This window comes from Equus przewalskii, chromosome 9, assembly GCF_037783145.1.
Source record: "Equus przewalskii isolate Varuska chromosome 9, EquPr2, whole genome shotgun sequence".
Classification (NCBI taxonomy): Eukaryota; Metazoa; Chordata; class Mammalia; order Perissodactyla; family Equidae; genus Equus; species Equus przewalskii.
The window spans coordinates 56,731,163-56,746,793 of NC_091839.1; the positions used below are offsets into that span (position 1 = coordinate 56,731,163).

The window sequence follows — 15,631 nt, forward strand, 5'->3', positions numbered from 1 at the left end:
AGGATTTATTTCTCCCTTGGAGAGCCAGTTGTTAAACATTTACCAGTACCCCATTGGGTGGAACGGGGATGCACACCCACAAGTTTTCCCATTAGGAAACGCCCTAGCACCGGTATCCACCCTCCAAGGCTTTCTTTCGAGTTATGTTTTCTCTTCTCTTGTCCTCATGTATTCTCACATGGCCTCCTCCCTTACTTTATCCAACCATTCTCATGTGTTTAATGTGTATCTTTTTGCTTGTCCACATTCTTGTAAAATATGTTTTGCTGTTCTGTGCACATATATGTTAAATTTCATAAATGGCATTACTAAATATTTCATTTTGTATCTCACTTTTTTCCCTCAGAATGGTTTTTTAAGATCCGTCCATGGCACTCTAGGTACATCTAACCCATTGCTTCTCACTGCTGTGTAGTGAATACTGAGGTGCACCCACCCCATTTTGTCCACCCCCTGCCCAGGGATGTTCTCCCAGACTCCACCCAATCCCCTTGCAAGTACCATAGTGCTTGCTTACTGGCCAGAACTGCTGCCCCAGGCTGCCCTCTCACCAGCAACACACAGACGTGCCTGTAGGCCCATACCCTCGCCTGCCCCCTGGCGTGGTCCAGCTTTCTCATTTTTGCCAGTCCAGTAGAAGCGGAAAGAGAATTACTTTCCACGCACCTTTCCTAAGCTTTCCTTTCCTACACATGCCTGCCCCCGCAGCCTGCTGCTGCTGCCTCTTGGTAGCTGCTACCCTCCAATCTTGCTTGGAATTTCTCCGAGGGCTTTGAACTCCGATGCAGCTTTCCGAGACAGCCACTGCCCTGTTCTCAGACATGGTTGCTGGCTCTGTTGTAAGGTTTTTGTTCATCGTTACTGGCTAACAGACGAGGTGTATCAAAAGCAGGATGGTGAAAGTCTACAATTTTACACGGTCCTGAGGACATGGATCACTCACCGTGCACTTGATTCCTTTGCGGAGCTGTCACCTGCACCCTATGGGCCTTCTATCCTGGGACTTTATTGTTAAAGCTGGAGAGACCTTCCCAAGGCAGACGAGTGAAGCCCCAAAGACTGCAGTCAGGGTAGAGCAGCATGGTCTAAAATGGGTGATTTCTGTTTTGCGGTCTGGACTGGTACTACCCATTCTGGAGCCCCGCCCAGAGGGGTTCTGTCACATACTTCCCCACAGAATGTAAGGAATTTTCTTCAGGGATTGTAGGGCAAATCTCTTAACTCCTGATGGAGACAGAGAACTCAAAGGAGAGGCTAACATGATAGCAGCCAACTCTGGATTCCAGCAACAATCAGGATTAAGCTGAAGAGAAGGCGCCCATCACACAGGGCCTTCCATATGCTGAAGGATATGTCCCTTCACGCCTAGAACTGTGCCTGGCCTGAGATTTCGGCTTGTCAAGTCCAAGGAGGTGAAAAAAGTTTAATACCTTGTGTCAGAAATAGCAGGAACTAGGGGCTGGCCCCGTGGCTGAGTGGTTAAATTCGCGCGCTCCGCTGCAGGCAGCCCAGTGTTTCGTTGGTTCGAATCCTGGGTGCGGACATGGCACTGCTCATCAAACCATGCTGAGGCAGCGTCCCACATGCCACAACTAGAAGGACCCACAACAAAGAATATACAGCTATGTACCGGGGGGCTTTGGGGAGAAAAAGGAAAAATAAAATCTTAAAAAAAAAAAAAGAAAGAAATAGCAGGAACTGAATAGCAGAAAGACCAGGGCTGTTGAGTTCTGCGGCAGCATTCGAGCATACTTAGCAGTCGTCTGTCTGCAAGAAACCAGAGTCAGGAAACTACAGTCCTGCAGGTGTGCCTCAGGCAGGAGTCCAGCCCAGCTCCTCTGCGATGCCCTCAGCTGCCTGCACTGAGCAGGGAGCCACGCATCTCAGGCTGCCTATATCCACGTGCATTCTGAAATTCAGTTTCAGGCAAGAGATGTCAGGTTTTGTGCTGTTTACTATCAGAACCTTCTCTCCAAGCGCAAACAGGCTTCTTCACTACCGATTAATGAGGCTGGAACTTAGAATCATGGAACAGTGCCGAGGAGATAGCAGGCGGTACAAATATTTTTGCTGAATGAATGAACTTTCTTTTGAGACAGAGATGATTCTTACTGCAGTCCTTGTGCTGTTTCCTGTGGCACTGAAAGGTTTCCTGAGTCAAACACCCTCTCACTGGGGCAGATCCAGAACCTCAGAAACTGGATAGTCAGCAAAACCCCAAGTTAAATGGCGGGGGACCATTAGGCAGAGAGATGGAGAATTTTTTCCCGCACAGCTATGCATCAAGAGCATGAACTTCGCAGTCAGCCTGGCCATCATTAGATGCCCCCAGTTCTATGTGACCTCGGCCATTACTTAACCTCTGGAAGCGTCTCCATCTGTAAAATGGGGGATAAAAATCTCCACCCCACGGGGTTTCTGTGAGGATTAAATGAAAGAATGTATGTCAGGTCCCCAGCACATCCTGACCCATTAGAGCTCAGAACATGGGAGCTCTTATGAAAAACAGAAGTCTCTGTAATGTAGGGACCCACCGTCACTTCTGAATACACAGCTGTTGTATTGAATACACAGTTGTGGCATTACATACTCTCAAACTCTGTCAAGGACACAGTTCACCCTCTAGACTACAAACTCTATTTAGAAGAACAAATGAATTCTTACTCCTTCCTGCAGAAATGCTCTGGCAAAAACCATCACATTTGGTCAGTGCCCCTAAGCCCTGATGCTGAAGCATTTGTAAACCTGCCTCTTCCCACTGACCTAAAAGCTAAGATTTAGTTTACCATCAGTTAAGAAGCAGTCAGTCTTATTTGAAAACAGGAAACCACTTATTTCAGATCAGATCTATTTCTAATAATCAGGAAAGTGCTAAGCCTTCAGTTTCTGTGATACACACAGCATATCTTGCGAAGTTACTGTAGTGCAGTGGTTCTCAGAGTGCAGACCCCGGACCAGGAGCACCTGGGAACTCGTTAGAAATGCAGATTTACAGGCCCCACCAAGACCTGAGTCAGAACCTCTGGGGGACAGGGCCCAGCCATCCTCTGGTGGTTCCGCCCCTCGTGGACGCTAATGAAGTTCAGCCCACACCCCCTTTACTAGTGCACCCATCCCCTACTGTTGAGGGCCAACCAACCACCCACAGTGGCCCTTCTGGAGCACTGTCCTTGGCCAAAGGGAGCCACCTTGCCAGCCACGCTACCTGCTTCCCTGGGAAAGACCTCAGACAATGACCAACCGGTCCCTTTGCCTCAACTGGGACTAATTGTGCCAAATAATTCATATTCTAGTGCTTCCCAGTGGATGAGAATGAGAATGAAGCTAGACTGTGGTGGAGACCACACTCCTGCTTATGGCCTTCCCTGGCCCCCTCCAGCTTTCGTCCTGCCCCTTCTCATGAGAGCACGTACAGGAATCCCAGCACGGGCTCTGCTCCTAGGGAATCTGGTCCAGGGAAGTCACTTTCAGTCTCAAAAAGCTTACTATCACCACAACATGTCTGTCTACAATCGCCACAATTATTTCTCCCAGGGCAATTCTAAAACCAGAACACTCATATCTAAGATCAGACGAATGGGGCTTAGATGATGTGGGTGACAGGACACCACCAACTTGCAATCGTTTTTGGATCTGAATCTTTGTGTATTGTGGCCCAGGGGGCGTTTAGCTCCTGAGATGGTGTAGCATGGTGGAAAGAGACAGACCCGGGTTCAAATCCTGCCACAGCAACTGCCAGTTGTGTGAACTTGGGCAATATACCTACTTCTCTCTGCTTCCTCACCACAAAACAGAGATCACAACAGTGCCCAAGACACTGAATTGTTACGGGAACTGAGAAAGCGTAGACCACTCAGGGCCTTAGCCTTCTGCTCTCAACAGGCATGATTATGGAACTTACCTCAGAGGGCCTGTGGCAGGATACAGGAGATGACCCAGGTACAGTTCTTAGCAGCGTGCCTGGCACATGGTGTATACTCAACAGATGTCAGGTGCCAGTACAGAGAGCAGGCGGTGAACATTCATTCCTTTCCCACCACTGGCCAGGGGATTTTAGACCTGTCTGGAAGCTCCTTAAAGACTCCACTGCATCTCCCTATTCCAATGATCATAATTAAATTGCTGTGTAGTTCTTATCTCCGAGAACTGGATTTATAAGTAAGCTCACATATAGTGAAATTCTCTGTGAGTTTTATTTTTGGTAGAAAACAAAGATATCTACAGCCAGAAGGGGCTTAAAGAATTGAGCCTTCCTCCAAGTCTTGCTTAAACTCACTTGTGGGCTTAGCGTTCGGGGCTCCAGCTGCTGACCAACCCTATCCTGCCAATGCGGCTCACAGCACAGAAGTGTCACGCACAACTGAGCAAACGCTCAACGTAGGAAAAGCGTTCCAGTCACAAGCCACAACTTCCTTTATATCCTGTGACCCCGCGGCCCCAAAATGAATGTTTCTCTGACATTATTTTTACTATAAAATATCACTTAATGATTTATAGTTAGCCAAAAAGAAGAGGTGAGAAAAACATGCATCCTCCTGTTATCAGTTAATAATATGTTCGCTTTGAGGGACTAATCCTATTTAATCCAAAGTGAAAAGAAAGAGTGAAATGAAGCCCTGCCAGCTTGGCAGCAGGCAGGCGGGTCTGGCACCTGACCAGGAAAGGTAAGAAAAAGTCAACCGCGCCTCCCACTGTGTGGCCAGGAAGCGGTTTGTGTAGAAACGGGCTAGGATTCATTTGGCGACTTCTCAGTCAGCTGTGACAAACCGAAATCCTGTGAACTGTACCCGACACCCAGCGTGTGGAAGCCTGAGAGGCCGACATGCCCTTGAGCATGCGTGTCGCCCCCTGGGAGGGGCTGAGGAGGCTGCATGGAAAGACAAGTAGACCGAGACATGTTCCGAGAGACCTCTGCCCTAAGAAAATAAGATGTTACGAGACTGTGTTTTTTCTATTTTTATAACATTTTATATAACTCATAAAACAGTGCTTGTATAAAAATTCACACAAAGTTGCTACAGAGCATACAATTTCCAAAAAATGTCCTGGGTTTTTGTTACATTCAGTTTTCTAAGGATGCACTCAAATCAATGGTAAAATGCAGACATTATGCAATATTTCATCATCTTTGGTAAAACTATCTTTATTATTTTGTCTCCTCACAGTATTAACTCTGATATCCACTTTGTGCAGGGTCTGCTATCACTAGGATGTCAGAAAATCATTAAGGCTGGATCTACTTGAGGCAAGTATTTCGAATGGCAGGAACAGCCCCTCGGCACCACCACTACTTCATATCGTCTATCCACATGGCCAGGCAGGGTGAGAGCTCAGTGACCTCCAGTCAGGGGTCTGAGACACCCCTCTCAACCAGGCAGGAAGCAAAGATTCAGGGAAAAGGTGGAAACGGAGGCCATCTCTACAGGAACCCAAGGGCCATGCCGTGGTGTGGACAGGCCAGCAACTCCTACCATTTAAACAGCTAATCCACTTACCACTATGTAGATCCCATTGGTTGGTTGATGATTGCTGCTGATGTGGTACCCCCTCCTCCCAAACTTAAAAAGAGAAAGGAAGTTTTGGGGCCAACACTGAAGGGGAGGGACACACTAACATCCATGACACTAGACATGACTTTATTCCCTGTCAGACGTTTGTTGTCATGTAGACACAGCCAAAGTGAACTGAAGCAGGATTAGAACATCTAGTACATTCATGACTATCTTCATACATTCTTTAAAACTTACTAACAGAGAAAACGAGGGACACTACCACCTATTGTGACTTGCTATTTTACTTGACATTAGAACGTGTCTGTGCTAATTCTTCAGTCTTCTGGATAAAAGGTGAAACAAGACAAATCCAAAAAACAAACAAGTGAAAACCAAAAATTTAGATGGGGACAGGGAAAGGGTTTGCCAACAGATTTCATGGAAAACATTAAATTTTGAAAAAAATAAGTATTTTGTACTTCTATTGCTTCATGTAAAAAATCGCCCCTGGAGCCCACCGGGATTGCTGGAGAAATGAGGACACCATACAGACAGACACAGGACCTGCAGGCGTTTCCTGGTGAGACAGTCTGGAGGGACAGGAAACAGCTCTCAAAGTGTGTCCACCTCTCTTCATGAAAGGGGTTCTAAGATTTGGGGGGAAGAAGCCCTACCCAGGAAAGGTATGAAGGAAACCACCAAAGTGTGGTTTCTAAAACTTGAACATGCTCTAGGTTATAAAGAGACATATTTCATTTCCAGAACCTAGAACTTGTTGATTTCTGCAATGTGGGTAGACAGAATATTTTTATTATTAATACATGATTGTGCTTCTGACATTGCAGGGTCACATTCCACCCTCTAGAAAGCAGGGCAATTTTCACATGGCTTGGAATCCTCTTGGCTACATCCTGGAGACCAGAACAAATTCCAGGGCATCCGCCAAGCAGCAGGGCCAGCAGGCGAGTACCACCGCCATCTTTGGGTAGGGCGTGTGTGTGCATGTGTGTGTGCGTGCGTGCATCTGTGTGTTGGAGAGACTAAGGCATAGAGAAAGGCCCAAGTGAGGGGGAAAAGTGAGTCTCCTGGCTGCTCCAGTCCCTTCTTTCCAGGCACAGAGGTTGCAGGTGTTATTCATGTAGGTCCCCTTCCTCTCACTTCAGTGTTTTAGTAAGAAATGTGTGTGCACATGTAAGTGGATGAGAGCGCATCATTAAGTCTCTGTGCATTTCTAAATTTCAATAATTTAGGTCTTCAGTTTTAAGAGAAATAATCTGTAAATGACATTTAAAAGCAAACTTACTAAAGTCAGACCAGCAACTTTACATTGCTCAAAATCCTGCCATTAAAAAAAAAATGCCCACTAGGTGCAGGCAAAATGATGTCACACAGCCCTGGCACTGAAGTCCTCATCAGCTGTATAAAGAAAATTCACAGATTGTTTCTATTCCTGCATTTTAAGGTAGCAAACGATGAAGCCATTAGGTCACTAACTGTAGCGTTCCCAGGGCTCCCTGACTGCCGTGCGTGGGCCAGTCCATGTTCTAGGTGTCTGGTAGGTATTCAGTTTGGGTTGGACTGTTTCCTTTCCCTCTTAGGCATTTGGCCCCCAGAATCAGGCAGGTAAAAGTATTCTTTTTAAGGACTTTACCTATTGGGGAAGTCCCTGTTTGGAACTCCCGGAGAGCACGCCGCTGGCCTGGAGCAGTGCGAACTTCCCAACCAGCGGGGAGAGACAAGATGTCTCAACCTGAGGCCAAGGGGCCAGCCAGATGTAGGACAGCAGGACCTTCTAGGGGGTCTGAGGGGAAAACTCTGCGTGGACCCTGGGAAGGCATATGGGGACCCCATATGAAATGACCTGTGCCCTTCCAATACCAGGTGTCCCCAAGAGGGCCTGAGGCCTAGGCCTGCCCTGAGGAACAAGGATGTGTCCTGACTGGAAGAGCTAACACTGAGGTGTGGTGAAGTCACCATACAGCTCCCAGAACCTGGGTTTTGTACAAATACACACACGGGAAGTAAACAGTTCTTGGTAAGCCCAAAGGGGCCCATCCTTAAATCAAACAAGCCAAATAGCCACACACTGTTTTCCAAGGAAACGTGTCTGCTGCTCCAACCAGCATTCTGGTGTGGCAAGGGAAGGGGGCAGTGGAAGGACACAGCTCAGATGAAGACACTGTGAACGTGTTTCCACGTCTATCTACATTCATATCATCATCATTATCATCATCATCATCATCATCATCCAGTGTTCTCATCTACAGAGAGTGCGCACAACATTCTACCGACGCAGCAATGACGAACAGACCAGGCCGCACACACACCCCCTCCTTGGCACCACAGTGGAAGGGAGAATGCGACCATGGTCAGAAAGGACATCACTATTCCATCCCCTCTACTGCCATCCAAGGGGCATCTTGACTTTTCTAAAATCAGATGTAAAAGACAAGATTGGTAAAATCGGTCTCTCTACCACCTGAAGCTCTTATTAGCCATCATGCATGAACATGGCACTTCTAAAAATTTCATAAATCTGAAACCATCTTTAAAAAAAAAATCCTAGCAACTGAAGTCATCTTACAGTACTTCATCTCAAATATTTAAAAGATTTTTTCTCTAAGTAAAATGGCCCCCAAAGAGCCCAATGATTTTTTTAAAAAGGGTTTCTTTTTAATTAAAAAAAATTGATAAAAATGGAAGATGTAAAATGTGGGAAGAGGAACAAGAGAGTTGCTGGGTTTGCATTTCAAATTGCGAGGGTCAGGGAGGACACAGCCAGGGAGAGCGTGCCCCACTCTGAAGCCTCTCTGTTCTCACAGCTCGGCTCTCCCCACACTCTGCACCACCAGGGAACACAGGACAGAAGTCCTAAGTACAAGAGACCAAAAACGCAAGGCTTCTTTCTTGTGGTTGGGTGGGTGTGTACGTGTGCAAATGCAGTAAGCCACTCCCCAATGACATAAGGTGCGGGTCTATGGGTACCATACGCGTGCTCCAAAAGAAACGCTCGGTCCGCAGGTTGCCCATCACTTCTCCACTTTCTTGGCTTTCTTCAGGATGTCGCATTTCTTCCTGTTGGGGCGGCGGCACCGCTCGTCGATGCTGGGGATACATTCGTAGTGCCACACCTCCTCCATCTTCTCCACGGGGTAGACGGCTTCCACATAATGGCGGATGAGCCTCAGGCGCGTGGGGTCCAGCTGCTTCTTGTTGCAGGCCCCGGAGTGGTTGTACTGCAGCCGGAGGTTCTCGGCGGTGAAGAGTTCCGGGAAGAGCCGCACAAGCAGCCGGGCGGCGAAGTTGCCCACGGAGAGGCTCTGCTGCACGATCTCGCGCACCTCCTTGTCTGACAGCAGGTAAAGCGAAGGCACCGGGAAGTCGGGCGAGGGGACCACCAGCTCGTCCAGGGGGATCTTGCAGAAGTCCTTGCTGCTTCTCTCGGGAGGCAGCGGGGGGCCCTCAAATTCCTCTCGGAACCTCTCGGGGTTGATTGCATAGCTCGCCAGGTCCCTGCACTCGGGGCCGGGCACGTGGACCTTGCGCTGCTGCTGGTAGGAGCGCCTCTGCTCCGTGTCCCTGCGCCGGCAGCGCTCGTCCAGTTTGCCCACAAACTCCAGGGTCCAGACACGGTCGTTTTTGGCCCGGGGGTAGAGCAGCTGCACGTAGTGGCGGATGAGCTTGATGCGGGACGGGTCCAGTTGCTTCTTGCCCAGGGAGCCGCTGCAGTTGTACTGCTTGCGCAGGTTCTCGTGGGTGAAGAGCTCGGGGAAGAGGTGCACCAGCAGGCGCGAGGCGAAGTTGCCGATGGACAGGCTGCTCTCGTAGATGCTGCGCAGCTGCTCCTTGCTGAGTAGGCAGTCGGCGCCTGGCACCTCGAAGTCAGGCTGCGGGATCTCCAGCTTCTCGAAGTCGATGGGCACCAGCCAGATCTTCTTGGACCGCCGGCCGGGCCGCTCGCCCTCGAAGCTGTCCTCCACTTTGACCACGGAGATGTCGTCGGGCAGGCTGGAGGAGTCGTAGCAGTCGTCCCGCGGTGGCTCACCCTCACTGCCCGCGTCCAGCCCCAGGCCCTCGAGCTCGTCGTTGATGCGCTGGGCGCACTGCTGCAGCCAGGCCTCCTCTTCCTGCATGTCGGGGAAGTAGATCTCCGTGTAGTTGCGGATGATCTGCAGCCTCTGCGGGTCCAGCTCCTGCTTGCCGCCATCCCCGTAGCAGCTGTACTGCTCGCCCAGCTTCCGGTGGTCGAAGAGCTCGGGGAAGAGCCGGTGGAGAAGGAAGACGGCGAACTCGCCAGGCGACGAGGCCTCATCCAGCAACTCCGTGAGGTCCTGCGTGTCCACCACGTGATCCGAGGCGATGGTGCTGCTCCGGTCCAGAGACAGGGCCTCCTCCTGGTCCTTGTTGTCCAGGAAGTGGCCGGCATCCACCTGCTCCGGCTCAAAGAAGCTGGCGACCTGGCCGCCCGGCTGGCTGTCCTCCATTTCCCGCTGGGCCCAGAAGCGGCTGAAGAAGTCGTTGAGCTGCGGCAGGCACTCGGCCTGCCACACGGCCGTGTCCTTCACCGACGGGTAGTAGACCTCCACGTAATTGCGGATGAGCTGCAGGTGCAGCGACTCCAGCTTCCGCTTGGCAGCGAAGCCGCAGGCACTGCAGCCGCGGGAGAAGTCCACGTCGCTGAAGAGCTCGGGGAAAAGCTGCACCAGCAGGCGGCAGGCCAGGTCCCCGCCCGACAGGCTCTGGTCCACGATCTGCTTGAGCTCGGCCGCCGTGAGCTGGTACTCGGGGGGCGGCTGGAACTTGGCCACCATCTCCGTGGGGCTCACCTGCTTCTTGATGCGGCTCACCTCCAGGGAGAGCAGGTCCACCTTGCTGTGCAGCTGCGACATGTTGGAGGAGAGTGTGTTGAGCATGTAGAACATCTTCTGGATCAGAAAGTAGATGTTGGGGTCCCCGTCGGTGGCCGCTGTGGCACTGCCGCAGTCCCGCTTCTGTGGCTCGTTCAGGAGCCGCAGCGGTGAGGGGCTGTTGCCCGCGTTGGCCTTCTCGAAGAGCTCATAGGTGTTGAGTGCATCCCCCATGGGAGGGTTCTTCTTCTCCATGATCTTGTGTGAGATGCCATACAGAGGCTTCTTGTAGGAGGGGGTGGTCACGTCGTTGCAGGGCTCCTCCTCACCTGGCCACACGGAGCCCGAGTTCTTGCCCCTGCCGGCCTGCTCCCCATTGCCCTGGCAGGGCGAGCTGTTCTCCCGGTTCCGCATGCCTGCCAGGAGCGCCTGGAAAACACAAAGTGTGTTAGGCGGGTGTTCTTTTTTTTAAAGATTTTATTTTTCCTTTTTCTCCCCAAAGCCCCCCGGTACACAGTTGTATATTTTAGCTGTGGGTCCTTCTGGTTGTGGCATGTGGAACGCTGCTTCTCCATGGCCTGATGAGCGGTGGCATGTCCGCCTCCAGGATCCAAACAGGCGAAACCCCGGGCTGCCGGAGCAGAGCGCGGCGAACTTAACCACTTGGCCCTGGGGCCGGCCCTAGGTGGGTGTTCTGATTCACTACACTAGACATGGATCTCTGTCATGCACAGGGGCCAAGGTCCATCTCAGGAGCATGTGGGAAACTGCTTCCCTCACCCTAGAATCCCTGTGCCCAGCCAGGAATGCACCATTAATACACACTTGCATCCTAGCGCCACATCTGCTCACTCTCCCACTTCCTGAGAGAGGCTCAGGCTGGACCCAAAAGGCTTCGAATTCCTGCAGGACACCAGTGCTGGACTTCCCGCCCACAGAGCCTGACCGAGCATAGAGGCTGGCAAAGCCAGGTGAGAACCCCGCTGGGATGGGAGAAAGACCATGGGAACTCAAGGAGCTTCTGTGATGGCCCTGCCCTGGGCAAGTCACCTCATCGACCCCATCTCAGCCTGCTCTCAGACAGGGATAATGATTCATGCCTATGGCAGCTCAAGAAGCAGCAGTGTGTCCTCCAGGCTGCAGCCTCTAGGAGAGCAGGCGTCTTCACTCAGGATGGCTCCTGAGATGCGCGGTGGTGGGCACAGAAGAATGGGGGTCTAGAGAGCGGAATCTGCTGCCAGCTGTACCACTGCCCGGAATCACATCTTATCCTGGATTGGAAAAAAGGCAAGCCCAGAACTTCCCAGAGCTGATGCATCTGTGAGATTCCAAGAAGTGATGGGAACTCCCAGATCTCTAAGTCTTGCTCTCCTTGTTGGTCCAGCAGCCTTTCTCCACCAGAATTCCAGGAGAGAAGCCCAACTGTCCTAAGGCACGCACTGTATGTAATGAATTAACCTCTCTCCTATGCATACTATCCAGCCTTGCTCAACAGAGAGTCTGTGAGAGAACTAAGCCCTACCAAAAGTGATCTACGGACTGTTTTCTCAACTCGCCCAAAGATGGCACACTCCGCAGGTCCACTCTTCTGACTCCCAGGCAAGCTGAAGATGCCCCTTAAGGAGCCCAAACCTTGAGTCCAAGCTCCACCACGGGTCAGACGAATGGCAATCACCCTGACCATCTGGAACCCAGGTGCTTACTGCTTTCATCAATGGTTTTCCCCATTGCCAGGCCCTGCATGTTTTAAGAGGCTTATTTACATATATATGGACAAGTGATTTTTGACAAAGGTTCAAAGGCAATTCAGTGGAGAAAGGATAATCTTTTCAACAAATGATGCTGAAACAATTGTATACACATATGCAGAAATATCTGTTTTTAATCCTATCCAGCCTTGCTCAACAGAGATTCTGTGAGAGAATTAAGCCCTACCAAAAGTGTGCTATATAAAAAAATTAACTCAGGGGTTGGCCTGGTTGAGCAGCGGTTAAGTTGAAACATTCCGCTTCCGTGGCCCAGGGTTTGCCAGTTTGGATCCCGGGTGCGGACATGGCACCACTTGGCAAGCCATGCTGTGGCAGGCATCCCACATATAAAGTAGAGGAAGGTGGGCATGGATGTTAGCTCAGGGCCAGTCTTCCTCAGCAAAAAGAGGAGGATTGGCAGCAGATGTTAGCTCAGGGCTAATCTTCCTCAAAAAAAAAAAAAAAAAACACCTCAAAATGGACCGTGGGCTTAAATATAAAACCTAACTTAAAATTCTAACTCTTCTAGAAGAAAACATAAAAGAAAAACTTTGTGACCTTGGTTTAAGCAACTATTTCTAAGATACATCATAAATACAATTGATAAGAGAACAAATTGACAAGTTGGACTTCATCAAAATTAAAAACTTCTGCTCTTCAGAAGACACTGTTGAGCCAGCCCTGATGGCCTAGTGGTTAAAGTTCGGCATGCTCTGTTTTAGTGGCCCGGGTTCAATTCCTGGGCATGGAACCACACCACTCATCTGTCAGTAGCCATGTTGTGGCAGTGGCTCAAATAAAAGAACTAGAAGGACTTACAACTAGAATATACAACTATGTACTGGGGCTTTGGGGAAGGAAAAAAGGGAAGATTGGCAACAGATGTTAGCTCAGGGCAAATCTTTCCCAGCAAACAAAACAAAAACAAAAACAAAAAAACACTGTTAAAAGAATGAAAAACAAGCCTAGACTGGAGGAAAATATTGGCAAATCATTTATCTGACAAAGGACTCATATCCAGACATAAAGAACTCTCCAACTCAACAATGACATACAGCCCAATTAATGATTTCAACAGCCAAAGAGGACGTATAAATGGCAAATAAGCACATAAAAAGATGCTCATTAGTAACATGCTCAGTAAAACCACATCACCCCCACCAGAGTGGGTATAATCAAAAAGATGGACAATACCCAGTGTTGGAGATGACGTGAAGGAACTGGAACTCTTATATGCTGCCGGTGGGGATATAAAATGGTGTAACCACTCTGGAAAAGTTGTTATTTTCTAAAAAAGTTAAACATACATGGGATCCTATGATCCAGGTATTCCATTCCTAGGTAGTTATTCACCAAGCAGAATGAGAGCACACAATCATACAAAGACATGTACACAGGTGTTCATGGCAGTCCTATTTGTAAATAGCCCCAAAATGGAAACAATCCAAGTTTTTTATCAACAAGTCATAAAGATAAACTGTGTTGGGGCCTGGCCCTGTGGCCGAGTGGTTAAGTTCACACGCTCCGCTTTGGCGGCCCAGGGTTTCAGCAGTTCGGATCCTGGGCACAGATATGGCCCTGCTCATCAGGCCATGCTGAGGCAGCGTACCACAACCAGAGGTGCTCACAACTAGAATATACAACTACATACTGGGGGGCTTTGGGAAGAAGAAAGAAAAGATTAGCAACAGATGTTAGCTCAGGTGCCAGTCTTTAAAAAAAAGATAAACTGTGATATATTCATCCAATGGGATACTACTCAGCAAAGGAACTGATGAAGATGATACTTTCGGAGTCCTCTCTTTTAAATAGAATAATCTGACTCGTATTAGAGAAAGGTTAATTTTTCTCTTGCATCTCTGCAAAAGAAAAGCTACTTTACTCTCTCAGGAATCTTTAGATAAAGGCATTTTTCTAAGTGTTTTAATTATCCCATGAAGCCGGCCAATGCTTTCTTCAGGATTTGTCTGTATAAGCTGATGGAGGTCAGAGGCACCTGGCCCCCTACATCCACCCACCCCACACACTTCCCAAGAGCAGAGGACCAGGGGCATGCTGGGATGGGGGAGCCTGTGATGGGTGGCCTGCCACCTGCCCCTCTCCCTCCGGGGGTCTCCTCACCGAGTTGTCTCCATCCTCATCACAATGCATGATGGTTACATGACGGGACCATGTCATTCTGGAGTCTATCCCTGGTGCCTAGCTAAGTGCCGGGGACACAGGAGAGCTCAATGAGTGTTTGTGAACCGCACGCATGGATGTCAAAGCAGGGCAGGGGTGCCAGCACTCTCAAATATGGGCTGTTCAGATAGGCCACCAGCTTCATGATTAACATGACTGCAGAGAGGTATAAAGGAGGGGATAAGGGCTCAGCTCAGGTTGTCCTCTGTGCAACCTTGGCCAAAGTATGTGATTTTTTATGCCTCAGCTTCCTGTGTGTACCGCAGGGATGAATAATGGTACCCACCTCACAGGGTAGTTGTGAGGACTTAATGAGATAATGTATGTACATAAAGCACTGAGCTGTGTCTGAGTCACAGCAAGTGCTTAATAAATGTGTACTGTTACAACGTGATTACTGTTAAACAATGCTACTCCCAAGCCAGAGCAGAGAGAATACAGCGGGCTTTTTATTCAACTAGCTGTGATGGTTACCCTCAGCCAGCAAACAAGAGGAGGACTTTCCCACAGTGCAGCAGGGGAGGGCACTCGTGGAAGGCACCTCTGAGGTCTGCTGGCCCTAAAGGCTGGGGGCAGGGAAGAGTACAGGAGAAATGAGCTGAAGCGGGGGTTAAGCTCTTTCAAGTTCTTTTGTTCTGCTATCCGGCAGAAAGCAGAGGACTGTGAAGGGAGGGATGGAGGGTGAGAGGAAACCACATACCCACATCAGAAACTTGGAGAAAGGAAGGGATGGAGATGAAAATCTCTACCCCTAATGCAGCCTGTTTGGAACTGTGAGTAGTGACCTGTTAGTAAATGATCAAGTTGAATTGGTGGGTCATGACCAGCATAAGAAGAAAGAAAGAGGGAGGAAAGGAAAAGGAAAGAGAGACAAAAAGAAAAGCAGGAAGGACAAGAAAAAGAAAACAGGACAGAAAATATCAGAGGACATTGTACACAGTAAGTAAATTCAGGAAAGTTTTGTCTTATTTCTCTGTGTGCGCCTAGATATTTACATGCAAATCCATATGTGAGCTGTATGTCTCTAGAAGGTAGATTTATAACTGTGGGTCACTGTTGAAAAGCACTGGCCTAATAAATTCAAAGTGCCTTACTTGCTAATTTCTGTAGACTGTAAATTAGATTTTTAACGTCTTATTCACCATTAAATTCTATTACACCAAAATAATCTTGGCGGTCCCATGGATCCGAAGATAACCATGAAGTTTAACCAATATAGAGAAATCTGAGTTTGTAATTCCAAACATTAAAAAAGTCATAACTAGGGGCCCCTGTGGCAGAGTGGTTAAGTTTGCGCACTCCACTTCGGCGGCCCAGGGTTTCGCCGGTTTGGATCCTGGGCGCGGACATGGCACAACTCATC

General features: G+C 49.2%; 1 protein-coding gene across 2 annotated transcripts in view; it reads right to left on the reverse strand.

Moving 5' to 3' along the window:
* Positions 1 to 4,943: 4,943 nt before the first annotated feature.
* BEND3 (BEN domain containing 3) overlaps positions 4,944 to 15,631 on the reverse strand; it is a 34,111-nt gene continuing 23,423 nt past the window's right edge. For both annotated transcript variants that reach the window (XM_070559178.1, XM_008520755.2), the window contains one exon: positions 4,944 to 10,768. In XM_070559178.1, the coding sequence (XP_070415279.1) occupies positions 8,522 to 10,768 (2,247 nt within the window). In that variant the 3' untranslated portion in view covers positions 4,944 to 8,521. The remainder of the gene's footprint in view (positions 10,769 to 15,631) is intronic.